Source organism: Mesocricetus auratus, unplaced genomic scaffold, assembly GCF_017639785.1.
Source record: "Mesocricetus auratus isolate SY011 unplaced genomic scaffold, BCM_Maur_2.0 Super-Scaffold_100009, whole genome shotgun sequence".
NCBI lineage: Eukaryota > Metazoa > Chordata > Mammalia > Rodentia > Cricetidae > Mesocricetus > Mesocricetus auratus.
Window position 1 is genome coordinate 85,368,546 of NW_024429193.1, and position 15,443 is coordinate 85,383,988.

Consider the following 15,443-nt stretch of genomic DNA (forward strand, 5'->3'; position numbering starts at 1 on the left):
TTCTTTTAAGTCATACTGTTCTCAGACAGCATTGCCTATAAAAATTCTTTAGAAGAGTTAACTCATTGTGACTTGAATTAGAAGCCAGTAGTGATTTATCCAAAGAAAATGTAGAAAGGTATTAGTTAATGTGTAAACTATATTCTTATATAGAAATTAAGTGTGGAGGGTTAGACATGGTAGCACACACCTTTAATTTCCGCACTTGGGAGACAGAAGAAGCAAGTGGGTCTCTAGGAGTTCCAGGTCATCCAGAGCTACACAATGAGACCCTTTCTTTATTTAAAAAACAAAACAAAAAAGTTACTAATCAGATACTCTTTTTTTAAGTACAGAAAAGGGATCGTAGAATTGAAGTTTCTCAGATTTTACTATAGAACCCATTCAGTAATGAAACAGTGGGGCAGTAGTCGGTGAGTAGTTTTCATAGACTCAGGCTCTGTTCTAGTAAGAAATACTGAAAGCATGTTGTTCAACAGGAAGCAGTTTGGTTCCTCTCCAACATCACTGCAGGAAATCAACAGCAGGTTCAGGCAGTAATTGATGCCAATCTTGTACCAATGATAATACACCTTTTGGATAAGGTAAGAAACTCATGGTGGTGTCATGTGATAAGTATTTTTCTGTTTAATAAGACACTCACTACACAGTGGTGTGAACACTACTATAAAATACGACCTCCCAACAAAATGTTTCTCTTTGAAAACCCCCATCTCTTCTTTGTCGTTACTTCCCCATGATAGCCATCACTTTGGAATTAATTTAAAACACGTGGTGTCATTACCAGTAGTCAATGCTATCATACTGTTGTAAGCATTTTGTAAATATTACCTCTTTTGATATGACAAGCTGAACCAGCAAAATAGCTCACCAGTGAGCTGCCAGTGAGTCTGGGGTTCTGAGTTTTATCTGGGACTCAGATGGAAGGAGGAAAGAAAGAGCCTCGTCCCCAAAGATTGTCTAACAGGAGGTTTTATGTCCACTTGACAGTTGAAACTATTGCATGAGCAAGTCACTTGCCCAAAATCCAGTGGTCAGTGAATGTGCTATTGTGTGCCATTTCATTCCTTATAGTCGCCAAGGTTTGGAAAATACTATTTTGTTTTCAGATAGCCATTGATTATTGCTTAGATTTATTATTTAATTAAAGAGTGACAAAATGGTGACTTTCTAATTCTCTCCCATTCTTGGTTCATTGCACACAGTTCTTTTTTTTTTAATTGTTGTTGTTTTTCTGGTTACTTCATTTACTCTTTCACAGTTGTAGCAAACAAATCAAGGTGCAAACTGGGTTTATTTCACATTTAATGTATTACCTGGATTTGTGTGTGTGTCAAATAAATAGGGATTTCTCTTTAAATAACCATGTCCTCATTTTGCGTCCAGACCAGGAACAAACAAGAGCAAATCTTAGTGTGTCCAGGGGACAGGAAGCTCACAAGGGGCAGATGGAAGGTTTCAGGTCACATGGTTGGAGGTGCCGATTGGACAGACTCGTACTCTCAATGCCCCTGTGGGAAAGCCCCTCGTGAGGGGGAGAGGGGAAATGATTCCCAGAAACACTAGCAGAGGGGCTGCACCCAGCTACAGTGGCTTCGCTTCCGATGCCACCAGCTACTGGAAGCTCAGGGTAAAATTCCCAAAGCCATGGACGGAACAGGGACAAGTGTGGCAGGGCGAGCGTGACTAGGGCAGGGCCGCCCACAGGGAACGTGGACGACCATCTGCTGGACAGTGGCTTTCCAGGGTCAGGCACACACCAGGAGGAAGGAGACAGGCTGGTCTGATGAGCCCATGGCCGTCGGGCTGAGGGGCTGGACTGTGGTGGAGGAGCTACTCCAGTGAGGAACAAGGGGTAATCCCAGGCTCCCGGGGCCCAGGTGTGAGAGGGAAGCCAGGAGCCCCGCCCTTCCATCAGGCTAGTTCCGGGTAGCTGTTGGTACCCGGGCTGGGGAAGACCCCTCCCTTCCTGGGCCGCCCTTGGAGCTGCCTCGGAGACTCTGGGAGTCAGGGAGAGCGGCCATCCAGGGAGAGGCAGGGAGGTGGGCAAGGCCTCTGGTGGGTACAAGGGTGGCGGCGGAGGCTGGCTCGTGGGCATGTAGACATTGTGTGGTTGCCCGGGTTGTAATAGGGCGCTCGCTGGCAGCTGCTTCTGTGGCCTTGGCCTTCGCTGCAGAGTGGAGGGGCCCTGGGGCCGCTCCAGAGGCCCAGGATTGGGGAGCTGGGCTGTACCTGTCCCATGGCTCCATCCATTATGGGAGGTCCTGGATAGAACTCGGGGGTGGATCGGGCTAGCCTGGGGGATGGGTACACTCCACTGGCTACTGGCGAGGCAAAGACAGGCCCCGCTGGGCATGTAAGGTACCCATAGGCTCCATGAGGGCCTTCGCCTCTGGAGGCTTGTGATGCCACCTGGAGCATCCCTGCTCAAACTCAATGGCGCCCCCTGCTGTGAAGGTACTTGTAGGAAGTGGCCCCTTCCCAGCCACCTCCTGCTTCAGCCTTGGCCGTTCCCTTAATGAAGTTCGCACCAAACACTGGCTGCTTGATCTCACAGCCCTTCCTCAGATGAACAGCATCATGAAGGACTGCGTGGCATCCTTCCCCTTAGATAGAAAGATGACACGGTACGGAGCATGGTAGACAGCGCCTTCCTTGGTCCCTGCATGATCATAGGACATTAGGATGCTCTCAGTGTTGTTGAAGATCACCCCGCCACCCTCCGAGTGATTTTTGCTAAGCGCCATAGTATATCTACCCCACTTTGCACACAGTTCTTTAGCTTTTCTTTTTCTTTTTTTAAATTAAAATATAGTTACATGACTTTCCCTCTTTCCTCCCTCCAGCCTTCCGTGTCCTCTTCTATTCCGCCTACGCTGTCACAAATTGATAAATTGCTACATATATAAATATAAATATATAAATACAGAATGCTGGATCCATTTTGTTGCTTGTATATATACAGTTTCAGAGCTGACCGTTTTTTATTGGATCACTAATTAGGAAGGTCATCCCTGGGATAGGCTAATTTTCTGTCTCCCAGCAGTCATTAGTTGCCTGTAGTTCTTTGGGGGTGGGACCCCATGAAATGTCAACCTATGGCATTACTATAACATGATACAGGTCTTACTTGGGTTGTATTCAGGCTGCCATAGTGTTCAGGTTTCATTATGTATCCTGTCATTTCTAGGATTTCTAGGATACATAATCTCCCGGCAGACTTTCGGGTTCTCAGGCTCTTAGTCTTTCTAACCCTAACTTCCATGATGTTCCTTGAAACTAAGGTTCAGGGGTTGTGTTTTAGATTATCACTGGGAGCTAGACACCCATAATGTGTTGATCTCCATTTGCTGTGAAGACAGGCTGCTTTGAGGGGTGAGAGCTATGCTTACCTGTGGGTATAAAAATAGATTTTAGAATGTAATCACATTCACATCAGTCAGAAATTAATGATCCATTTATTGTTGTTGCATATATAAGTTATTGTTGCATACATAAATTGTGCTGGTCTAGTAAAGTGTCAGTAGTTAAGTTCTCTTCTAAGATCACTAGTCCTGAGTAGTTGGCCAGGTTTCTAGTATCAAGCATGATTTCCTCCTGTTAGGTAGCTGCTGGTTACTGCCAACATATGAGTGCTATTGGTACACACTGAGGGGTCTCTGACCATGCTGGTTCTTGCTGTGGTTCGTAGGTATCACATGGCTGGATAGGACTGTTGATTGCTTCTCTCTGAAGCGTTTGTACTTTAGTACTGTGGAAGCTAGAGCACGGAAAGGAGGCATTCAGGTCAGATCCAGTAGCTCTTTCTCCTTCTGTTTTGAAGTCCTTCCTCCCCGTTTTCCCATCCCCCTTTCATCACCTGTAACCTGTCATTCTCCTTTCATCCCCTATCCCTGTGTAATTTCCTGGTTCCTCCATGTTGTACACTGGCGTCTGAGGATTTGGATAGGAACTGCTCAAGAGAGAGGACATGAGGCTCCTGTCTGTCTTTCTGGGTTACCTCACTCCGTATAATATTTTCTAGTTTTATCTATTTTCCTGCGCAACATTCATGTCATTTTACTTTACAGCTAGGTAGAATTCCATAGTGTATATGTACTGCATTTCATTATGCATTCATCTGTTGAAGTGCATTTAAGTTGTTTTCGTTTACTTGGCAGTGTGAATAGGGCGTCAGTGGACATCTGTGGAGCAAGTATCTGTGGAGTAGGATGTCAAGTCTTTCGGGCATATGCAACAAGTGTTATAGCTGGGCATTGCGGTAGATTTCTCTTTAGCTTTTTGAGGTTATCTGTACCGATTATTTCCAGAGTGGCTACACTAGTTTCTATCAATGAATGGTTTCCTTTCCAGCATCCATACCATCATGTGTTGTCAATTGTTTGATTCTAAACCGTTCTGACTGGGCTGAGATGAAATTAATTGCTAATGATAATGAATAATGAATCTATAAGTTGCTTTTTGTGGGAGGTTATTCTCACAATATTCTACTAGTTTATGAATATGGAATGTCTTTCCATTTTCTAGTATCTGTCTGTTTTGTTTTGTTTCAGAAATTTGATTTTTGTGTGTATGTGGCAGTCTTTCACCTCTTGATTAGTTTTGGGTTTGTTTGGTTTTGTTGTTTTTAAACAAGATTTCTTTGTTAGATTTCACAACTTTTTTGTCTTTGAAGCTATTATAAATGGGATTGCATCCATGATCTTTTCTTACTATCTTAGCATGATTGTTAGTGGGTTATAGAAAGGCTACTGATGTTGTAAGTTGGATTTGTATTCTGCCGCTTGCTGAAATTGTTCATTGTTCTAGAAGTTTCCTGGTGGAATTTTGGAAATCTCTTATGTATAATATCAGCTCTTCTGCAAATACAGAAATTTGACTTCTTTTCCTCTTTGTATACCTTTAATTTCCTTCGCTTGCTTCCAGCTAGTGCTTCCAGTGCTGTATTGAAAAGGCAGGGGCTAAGAGGAGGATAATGGACAGACTGTCTCATTCTTAGTCTTAATGGGATTGCGTCAAGATTTTCTCCATATTGGCTATGGGTTTGTCCTATATATAATCTTTCTTAAGTTGAAGTATGTTCCCTCCATTTCTGCTGTCTGTGGCTTTTATTGTCAAAACATGTTGGGTATTGTCAAAGGTTTTTCTCCATGTATTAAGATGATCATATGATTTCTTTAATATATTTATATGACTTACTATGTTTGTAAGTTTGACTCACCCTGCATTTATTTCCAGAATAAAGCAAATTTGATCATGGTGGATGATCTTGATATTTGCCTGCATTGGGTTTACTAGAATTTTTGAGTCTGTATCATTCAGAAATTGGTGTGTAACTTTTTTTTTTTTTTTTTTGTCTTTACCTGGGTTTGGTATTAGAGTGATCCTGGCTTCATAGAATGAGCTTGGGGCTGCTCTTCTATTTCTTTTGCTTTTTTTAAAATAATTTAAGGAGTATTGGTTGTCAGTACTTTTGGAAATCTGGTATAATTCTCTGTGGTCCATTTGGGCTCAGGTTTTTGTTTTGATTAGAAGGCTTTATTACTATTTCATTCATATTATGAATCTGTTTAAGTTGTTAACTTCTTGGTTCAGTTTTGGTTGAGTCTAGAAATTTCCCCATTTCTATTGGTTTTCCAACTTAATGGAGTACAGATTTTTAACACCTGCATTCCTTTGGTGTCTGTTGTAATGTTTTTGTGTTCATGTCTGATTCTGTTAATTTGGGTCATCTCTTTTTTGTTGTTGTTATTTTTTGAGACAGGGCTTCTCTTTGTAATAGCTCCGACTGTCCTAGAATTCACTGTAGACAGGCTGGCCTCCAGAGATCCTCCTGCCTTTGCTAAAAGGTGTGCACCACCACCACCCTGGACCAATTTGGGTCATCTCTTGGTTGGTTGGGCTAAGGGTCTGTCAATCTTGTTTGTATTCTCAGAGAACCAGTTCACTAATTGATTCCTTGCATTTTCTTTGTTTCTGTTTCATTAAATCTTTTTTTGATTGTGGTTTGATTTGTTCTTGTTTTTCCAAATACTTGAGTTGTGCTATTAAGCCATTTATGTGTGCTCTTTCTGACTTTTCAGTGTAGGAACTTGGGCATTAGATTTCTCTCTTAGAGCTGCCTTTAATATGTTGCAGAAGTTTTGTTGTTTTTTCATTTAGTTCCAGGAATTTTTTATTTATTTCTTCTTTACCCCATTCAGTGATAAATTGTTTAATCTCCATGCATTTATATACCTACTAGAGATTTGTTTACTATAGATTTTGTTTTCTGACTATAACATGGAATTTATTTCAGTTTTTCTGAATTAAGATTTGTTTTGTGTCTGTGGGTATGGTCTGTTTTAGAGAAGCTTCCATGGGCTGCTGAGTAGAATGCATTCAATGGTGTTTGAGTGGAATATTCTATAGATAATCTGTTAGGTCCATTTGATGTTTAGTGACATTTAATATTGAAGTTCCTCCTGTTAATTTTTTATTCAGATGTTATATCTGTGGAGAAAGTGAGAGGAAATCTATAATACTAGAAATTACTTACTGGTATTATTGGGCTTGGTGTTAATCTGTTTCTTCAATTCCAGTAGTGTCCTTTCTGTGGTGCATGTATGTTTAGAATAGTAATGTCTTGTTGGTTAGTTGTTCCCTTGATTACAATGAAAATGCCCTCTTTGTCTCTTCTGGTTAGTTTTAGACTGAAATCTACTTTGACAGATATTTGGATGGCAACACATGGTTGCTTCCTAACACTGTTTGCTTGGAATACTTTTTTCTATCCTTTCATTTTTGGGGGGTACCTAAGCTTTTTGTAGACTGCAGAATGAGAAATTTTTGTTTCTTATTTCACTCACCTATCCTATTGATTGGACATTTAATCAATCTTTTATTGATGTCATTTAAGTTGTTTCTGAGTTTCACTGTTATTTTAAAGAATAGCTTGTGGGCCATGGTAATGTCATGCCAGTACTCAGGCAGACACAGTACGATATGAAGTTTAAGGCTGGTCTGGGCTAGCTATGCAGACCCTGTTTTTCCCCAGTTTAGCATAACTGGTAAATACGAAAATGTTGCTGCATAATTCCCTTTCGCCTCTGCACCATTATCTCCCTCACTTAGATTTCCTTATGTCTCATTTCCATTCTAATTTAGATTTGTTATTTATAAATGTTTTGTGGTAATATTTTGTTTGTGATCTAATAAAACTTACCTGAAGATCAGAAGGCAAGGCTAGCTACATCCATAGAGGCCAGGCAGTGGTGGTACACACCTTTAATCCCAGCAGCCACACTGCTTAGCCATAGAGGCTGGGCGATGGTGCTGTGCACCTTTAATCCAGCTCAGGGCCTCACTCAGCATCCCGTGAGTCTTAGGAGCAGCTCTCTGGAGATGAAATGAGGACAGGATCGCCTTCAGTCTGAGGTAGAGGTCAGAGCTAGTCGCTGGCTGCTTTGCTTCTCTGATCTTCAGCACTAGCCCCAATATCTGTCTCTGGGCTTTTAATTACTTGTATACAGTTTTTTTTTTCCTAATATAACATTCTTTCCAGGCTTCTAGCCTTGATTTTTAATGACTTAGTTTATTATTTCATTTTGAAAATTTACTGTATTAATTATATACCTGCTGAAAATGTTAACTGAGTCTGCTTTTTGGCTATTACTATGCTATAGCAATATGTGGAAAGATGTACATTATTAAATGATTTTTCTGGTAGAATCTCAATTGAGATTACTGGAATCTACATGTGCCTTTTTAAAAAAGGTTTTCAGTTTGTATTTTTTTTAATGAAATTGCATTTGACTTTTATTTACTCTGATTTTGAATAGTAATATTGTCATCCCACCCACCCAGAGAGTTCATACAAGGTAATTTTTATTTCTTCAGAATGGATTGGTTGTGGTTCAAGACTTATCAGTAAATAAAAATTACACATGTATGAACTTAGAAATAAGCAACTGAAAAAACATTTTAGGAAATCTCTTTTCAAATTTACCCTGTATTCTTTTCGCTGTGTTTTGTTTTTAAGGGAGATTTTGGCACACAGAAAGAAGCTGCTTGGGCCATAAGTAACTTAACAATTAGTGGGAGGAAAGACCAAGTAAGTTGAACTTTTAATTATTTTCATAACCAGTAGAAATAACTGTATAGGTAATTATATCTTTATGTTTAAGTGAATCATTGTGTAAAATAATAGAATACTGTATTTTGTGGGTTGGTTTTGGTTTTAGGTTGTGTATGAGCTCTGTGTCCTTGTGTGCGTGCCAGTCACACATGCTGAAGATCGAGCCCATACTGAGCCTGTACTCTCCCACTGAGATCCACCTCCAAACTCTGTTCTGTGGTGTGTGCGTTGTGTGTGTGTGCGTGCGTGTGTCCTTGACTTCCTTTTCTCATGTTTCTTAGGAAAGACATGTTTTTCTAGTGGTTACATTGCTGGGTATTGAACCTGTAGCTTTATGAATATCAAAGTGTTACCCACTAAATCATATGGTGGAGAGAAATCACATTAGCAATTCTCCTAACCCCAAAAAAAAAAAATGAATAACTGCAAACAAATTGACTAGCAGAAAAGCAAAGGAGAAATTAAACTCAGTCACATAGCTGGGACTAGAAAACAGGGCAAAGAATGTGAGAGGCACATTAGCATGTCCCAACGAGTACCGTAAATAGCAGAACTTAGACTGCACTGACGCTGAAGTTCTCAAGAGCTTGTCCATAAGACAAGTAATAAAGGTAAATAAGGAGCCAGTGGCAGCTGATAATTCATTATTAAAAAACTCAATTTACATGCAAACATGAGTGCTAAGGAGATAGCTCTGTAGGAAAGAACATTCGCTACACACAGCATGAGGACCTGTACCCATGTGAAAGCCAGGTGTTGCTGTGTACACCTGTCATTCCAGCACTGTGGACAGTGCGAGACGGGGATCTTCCAGCTTGGGTGAACAATGTTGAGCTCCAAGTTTAATGAGGACCCCACCCCATGGGAATGCAGAGTAGCGTGGTAAGTTAGTACACCTGATGTCTTGAAAAATAACCTCTCATCTCATTCAGAATGCTAAGCACCACAGTGTGGAGCAAGCCAGTAGGGACTGTTACTAGAACAATCATAGTGTTATTCTCTTGGTTGAGTTATCATTTCTTAAGAGGCAAAGGATCTTGGGTAAAGGTACTTTTTATAGACAAAGAATATTATATAATATGAAGTTGAGTTTTCACTTTAGTTACACACACCCCCACTAAATTTTAGAAAATAAACTTGCTACATTAAAAGAAGTTATTGATTAATAATGGAATTTGACTAACATGGGAGAGAGGAGTTCATGTTTTCATACTTAGTTTGGAAGCCAACATTATTTCAGTTATAAATAAATAGTTGACCCTTATTTTGTCAATTCATGGTGTCCCTATTTTTTAGGTGGCCTATCTTATCCAACAAAATGTCATCCCACCTTTTTGCAATCTGCTGACTGTAAAAGATGCACAAGTTGTGCAAGTAGTACTTGATGGACTAAGTAATATATTAAAAATGGCTGAAGATGAAGCAGAAACCATAGCCAATCTCATAGAAGAATGTGGCGGTAAGTTTATAATGAGGTATTGTTTGCATTTTAATGTTCTCTTTGTGACGATTTCTGGATTTTCTATCATAGGTAATCAAGTAGCAATGAAGTATACTATATTCTGTATATCTAGTCTGTATATTCTTAGGTAACTGAGTTGTTGCTGAATAGTGAAGGTACCCTCCCTGCTCAGGTAGTAGGAAGACAGTGGTAAACAAAACAGCCCCCCAAGGCATGTAGTTTAGACTTAAAAGAAATATGATATGAACTGATTTAGTGTGCTAATTACCCTAATAGAAATGTACAACAAGGCTGGCAAGACGGCTTGGTGGTTAAGAAATGTACAACAAAATGGGATACCTAATCCATTCTGGAAGAAGCAGGAAATGACAGCTGAGCTGGATTGTGAGCAATGAATAAGGATTTATAAATTAAAAAGGGACAAAAATGTTCTGGACAGAGATAACAACATGTGCAAAGTCTGAGGTGAGAAATAGCATTCAGCAAATTATAAATAATTTAGTATTGCTGAATCACAGAGTATGAGATGGCAGCAGCCCTGAGTTGAAGCTCAAGAAGCAACCAGTGACCAGACCCTAGGAAGTCAAGAGTTTTTTCAAACAGCAAATACTTTATTCTGCAAGGCAATAGTCACCAAATCTGGCTTCCGATCAGAGCCACCTAGAATGTGAACAACACAATACTTTTTAACTCTTAAAGTTAACATCTAGGCTGAGGAAACTTTGAGTGTCGATGCCCTTAATCCCAGCACTCAGGAGACAGAGGCAGGTGGATCTCTGTGAGTTCGAGGTCAGCCTGGTCTACAGAGCTGACTCAAGTTGGAACTTGAATGGAAGAGTAGAAGAACCTATAAAAGTGGAGAACCTAGAAACTGGAGGACTAATGCAGTAAGAAATAGGCGTTGGGACCCTGGCTCTGTGAGTGCTTGCTGGTATGCTTGAAGCACTGTGCTCAGTCTCCAGTCTGTGTCTCCCATCCCTGAAAACATGTATTGAGTGCTATCTTACTAATGCAATAGTAAACAGGCGTATCAGAATTGCTGACATGACACAGAAGAAAGAAGAGTGTAGTGACCGTCAGAGTGGGAGGAGGACAGAGGGAATAGGATAGAAAACCAATTAGTAAAACCATGGTAAGAAAATCATTTTCCAATTTGATTTACCATATAAACTTTTCATGACTAAAGTAATTTTATATATTAAAATTTCAAGAATTTTTGATCTCCCAGCACTCGGGAGGCAGAGGCAGGCGGATCTCTGTGAGTTCGAGGTCAGCCTGGTCTACAGAGTGAGTTCCAGGACATCCTCCAAAACAATACATAGAAACCCTGTCTCAAAAAACCAAAAAAAAAAGAATTTTTGATCATTGTTTGTCTTACTAGTGATAAGGAGTCTGTTTTATAAATTTCAGTGGATTCTTCCATAAAGAATGACAGGCCCATGGTGCACTTTGTCTAAGCGGATATTCAGATGGATGTCTGGCACATGGGGCCTTTGGACAAAGGAGGCATAGAGACCAGTTAGCAAAGTTCATAGTGGATGGTGGAAGGACAGCAGGCTCCAGAGTGATTTTGTGAGGCGGTGGTGCTTGGTGGGGAAGGGACATAAGCTTTCTTAGACCCCAAGATACTGTTTGTTACTGGAAGAGGCAAGTAATGATTGTGTCTCCGGTAGTCTGCGTTTTAGAGACTTTTGAAATGTCCTTGTGGAATTATGCAGGCATTTGAATTTTATGTTTATGAAACTATAAAGTAGTAAAGATAACAAATTATCAGTCCTTGGTCTGTATGTGGTAACTAAAGTTTTTAATGGAAGAAACACCAAGACAAGAGTAAGTTGGGACAAGCTCCCAAAATAACTTCCTTACACAGGAATGAGTAGAGGCATACTTCATGGGGAAAAGTAACTTCTCTTCATTTCAGCACTCTTGAAATCATCACTTCTATAAAGCAGATCAGTAAGTTTAGTATATATGTACTTTTTATTGTCCTGCCTATGATTTAGTAAACATACTAAGGTTCAGTTAGTTCTCCTTCCCCTGAGATACTGTGGGTGACTTGATTGTTTTCAGTGAGTGTCACAGAATCCCGGAATTTATTGCCAGTGTCTTCAGTTTCTTTTTCATACATATTAACTCAAAAGAGACTGGGCAGATGCTAGAAATGGGAAGATGTACTTATCTATGTTCAGTAGTTAAAAATAATTTTTACCCTGTTTTTGTGAACATTGGGTCTATAATAATTAAGGTAAATGTATTCTTTGTATATGAAATCTCAGAACTCACCAGTGCAGTAGACCCAGCAATTTTACAGTATGAAGATGGAATTGTGTGTTTTAAGGTTATTGTTATTTCTGACACATTAATTGCCATTGTTAACTTCATAATTTTCTTGCAGGACTGGAGAAAATTGAACAACTTCAGAATCATGAAAATGAAGACATCTACAAATTGGCCTATGAGATCATTGACCAGTTCTTCTCTTCAGACGATGTACTTATACTTAATATGTTTCTAGTTTTCTATCTAAGCAAATCTGGATGAAAGAGTATAGTAAACTAGAATATATACATGTGTATGTTTTTTTACAATAGACTTAACATAGATGGGACAGTATTGTCACTTTCTTTGAAAACAAATTTCAGTGTTTAAGTCAATTAGAAAAAGACAAGAAATTTTGTTACACTGGATAAGGTGATTTCTTTCTAGTTCTCATACTTTTGTTATTGTTGGTTTTGGTTGGTTGGTTGTTTGTTTTTGAGATAGGGTTTCTCCATAGCCCTGGCTATACTAGAACTTGCTCTGTAGACAAGCCTGGCCTCCAGTTCACAGAAATCTGCCTGTTTCAGCCTGCCAAGTGCTGGGACTAAAGGAGCGTGCCACCACCAACCAGCTAAATTGTCATACTTTTACGTTAGTGTTAGCGTGTCCTTAAACAAAACAAAAAATAGCGGCACCAAGCATGATGGCACTCATCCATCCCTACTGCTTGGGAGGCTGATGCAGAAGGAGGACCAGGAGTTAGGGTCTGGCTGGCTTCATAGTGAATTCAAGGCCACCTGGCCTACAGGAGACCTGTCTCAAAAAAAAAAAAAAAAAAGCAAGCCAACAAAACTAGTAATACTAGTATAACTGCATTAAGCCCTTTATGACTTTAATTAGTTAGTCCATATTTTCAAATGTCATTTTTTTATTGATGGTTAAAAGCAAATAAGATAAAGAGACAAGATGAGCATAGGAAATTTGTTCGTTATAAGCCAGTACCATTGCTTTCCTAAGTATGAGAGATTACAGTAAGTCCCACTGTTTACCCTCTCAGTTTGGAATCTGAGGCCATTTGCGGTGTCCTGTTCCATAAGATTTCTTTCTATTGTGTATATTCTTGTTTGTTCTTATCCCTTAAGGAAAGGTGTTTACAAAATATTCCAGCTTTCTAAAGGATGGTAGTACACCACTTAGATATGGTCTACTGTGATTGCTTTTGTCTACTTACAGCTAATTATCCCAATGCTTTCTCTTTTCCTTCAGATTGATGAAGACCCTAGCCTTGTTCCAGAGGCAGTTCAAGGAGGAACATTTGGTTTCAATTCATCTGCCAATGTACCGACAGAGGGGTTCCAGTTTTAGAGAGATATTGTGGAAGTTAGGTACAATGCAGCACTGAGACATATATATATTTACACATATATATAAAAGGTTTGATCCATCAAGCTTGGCTCATGGGATCTGCTGCTGCTGCATTAAATCGGGAGAGAAAATGTGAAGATTTCATTTGGAATCACAGGAAATGCCCAAATGAGGTCAAGGTGGCGAGTGGGTGCGAGTGAGAATGAGTGGCGATGTAAGGAGAACTTGACATGAATGCTTATTTAGGTTGAGAGAAAAGGGCTACAGGTCACAGGTCTTCAGCGCCTGAGAAGGAGCATTGACTTACGCTATCAGTTGAGGAGAGTGAAGCGCTGTCACCATCAAGCCTTGTAAGCATAAAAGTGATGCCCATCTAAGTCAAGGGAGACGAGCCCAGGCCTTGCTGTGAAGCAGTGTGTGAGTGGACAGTGTTGAATGAATGTCTGGCTCCGTGGTAGAGAGCCAGGTTCATCTTTCAAATCTAGGGCTCTTCACGCATGAAGCAGACTCCTAGTCCTGGAGTGACTGTGTACGAGAGTGTGGTTGTAGTGCTGTATGTGGACGCATGCAAGCTTGATTCGCCTTCAGGGGGCTGATAACAAACCTAGTAGATCATCAAAGTGAGACACAAGTGTTAATGTACACTGGACATGAAAACAAAGACCGGTTTAGCAGCAGACATTGGTTTACTCTGCAGCCTGTGTTTTCTATTCTCCCTCTACCTTCCCTTGCCCCTTTTTTAATTTAGGTTTTATTTACTTTACCTAGTACGTACAGCTTTTTTAGTTGCTTCTCAAGTCAGAAAACTTCAGGAAGGTTTCCCTGTGCATTTGCACCAGATGAGTGTTTGATGCTATGAAAAGCTTTCCATATCATCAAAACTAATTTGTGTAGATTTTTGCATGAAAAAAATCATAAATTTCCCTCACAATAGACTGTGTTGCAGTACACAAGTTGCCATAATAGTATAAAATGTGCTTTAAAAGCCATTCTTTTCATTTTCAGAGATAACATAAAGATCTTTGCATGAGGTAAATTACAGCATAGTTCATTTTTAGATTCTGTTGAGTCCTGTAAAGAAGAAAAGTTTCAGTTGTGATAGAATACCGTGCTGTGTTTAAATGTTAACTTGTTTTCAAACTTTGTTTTCTATGAAAATGATATGGAAACTTCTAAAATGGAATTTGGTGCATATGTACTGCTGAATAAAGACCGATGAAGAGGTTTGAGTAGATGTACAAATCAAGTAATGGTTTGAACACCTTTAATAATATGCCTAATCTGTTTAATTGTTTTAGAGTCTTTTTATCTTAGATGTAGGCAGCCATGAACAATCTATTTTGAGCCACTTTAGGGAGAAAACTTTGTATTTTTAAAACTTGCATAAAAGTTATGCAAGTGGTTTTTATAAATTGGAATAATACCTCAGTTTTGAGGTTATGCACACTAAATTAAATATGTCATAAATTAATTTGTACAAAAAGAACTCTTTATAAGGTGGCTCATTGTAGGAAATCCTGTGCCTTCCCCTTTGAGCACAAGTGTTGCATGAACAACAGTTTGCTATAAGAAACATACCAGGTTAGCCACCATTAGCATCTATATCTACTTTGTGTTTAAAAATCAACTGGTAATTCTGAAACACTGTAGAATGGATAAAAATTATTTTGTGATCATAACTCTTTGTTGAACTAGAGTATTTTTGCAGCATTCCTTGTCATCAAAAACATGGTTAAAGTTTAAAACTAGAAGCAGCAGAAAACTAGCTTGTAAAATTTATCCAAGTAGACTACAGGCTAGGCTGTCTTGGGGAAATAAACATTAAAACTTAAAGCAATGTTTTACATGGGGTGTGTGTGTAGTGTGTGGATTTCTTTTTCTGTTTAATGTTAAGTTAGAGTGTACCTCAGTGGCTTCTGTTAGCTTCTTGTATGTCTTAAGCCTTTTTCCTAGATCCAACATGAGACATTTCATAAACTGTAACTTCATTCTGGGCATGTTAGTATTTCAGTCCACAGAATGTGTTAGTTGACATCATCTCCACTTGTACTTTCTCCCTGTGGATACCAAGGTTTCCTTCAGCTTCCCAAGTAATAGGACTGAGAAACATTTTGCTTGAGGTATATTTTAAATATTGACATAGCCAACATGAGACTCCAAATGATAGACTGCATACAAAGACGTTTGGGTTTTTTGTTTTGTTTTGGGTTTTTTGGTTTTTTTTTTCTTTTTTCTTTTTTT

General features: G+C 39.4%; 1 protein-coding gene and 1 pseudogene across 2 annotated transcripts in view; one reads left to right on the top strand and one right to left on the bottom strand.

Annotated features, from left to right (window-relative positions):
- The window catches only part of Kpna4 (karyopherin subunit alpha 4), a 50,492-nt gene extending 35,453 nt beyond the window's left edge, over positions 1-15,039 (top strand). For both annotated transcript variants that reach the window (XM_040752652.1, XM_040752653.1), the window contains exons 13-17: positions 480-584; positions 8,021-8,092; positions 9,413-9,575; positions 11,974-12,068; positions 13,104-15,039. In XM_040752652.1, the coding sequence (XP_040608586.1) occupies positions 480-584; positions 8,021-8,092; positions 9,413-9,575; positions 11,974-12,068; positions 13,104-13,202 (534 nt within the window). In that variant the 3' untranslated portion in view covers positions 13,203-15,039. The remainder of the gene's footprint in view (positions 1-479; positions 585-8,020; positions 8,093-9,412; positions 9,576-11,973; positions 12,069-13,103) is intronic.
- LOC121142253 lies at positions 1,436-2,747 on the bottom strand (annotated as a pseudogene).
- Positions 15,040-15,443: the final 404 nt, after the last annotated feature.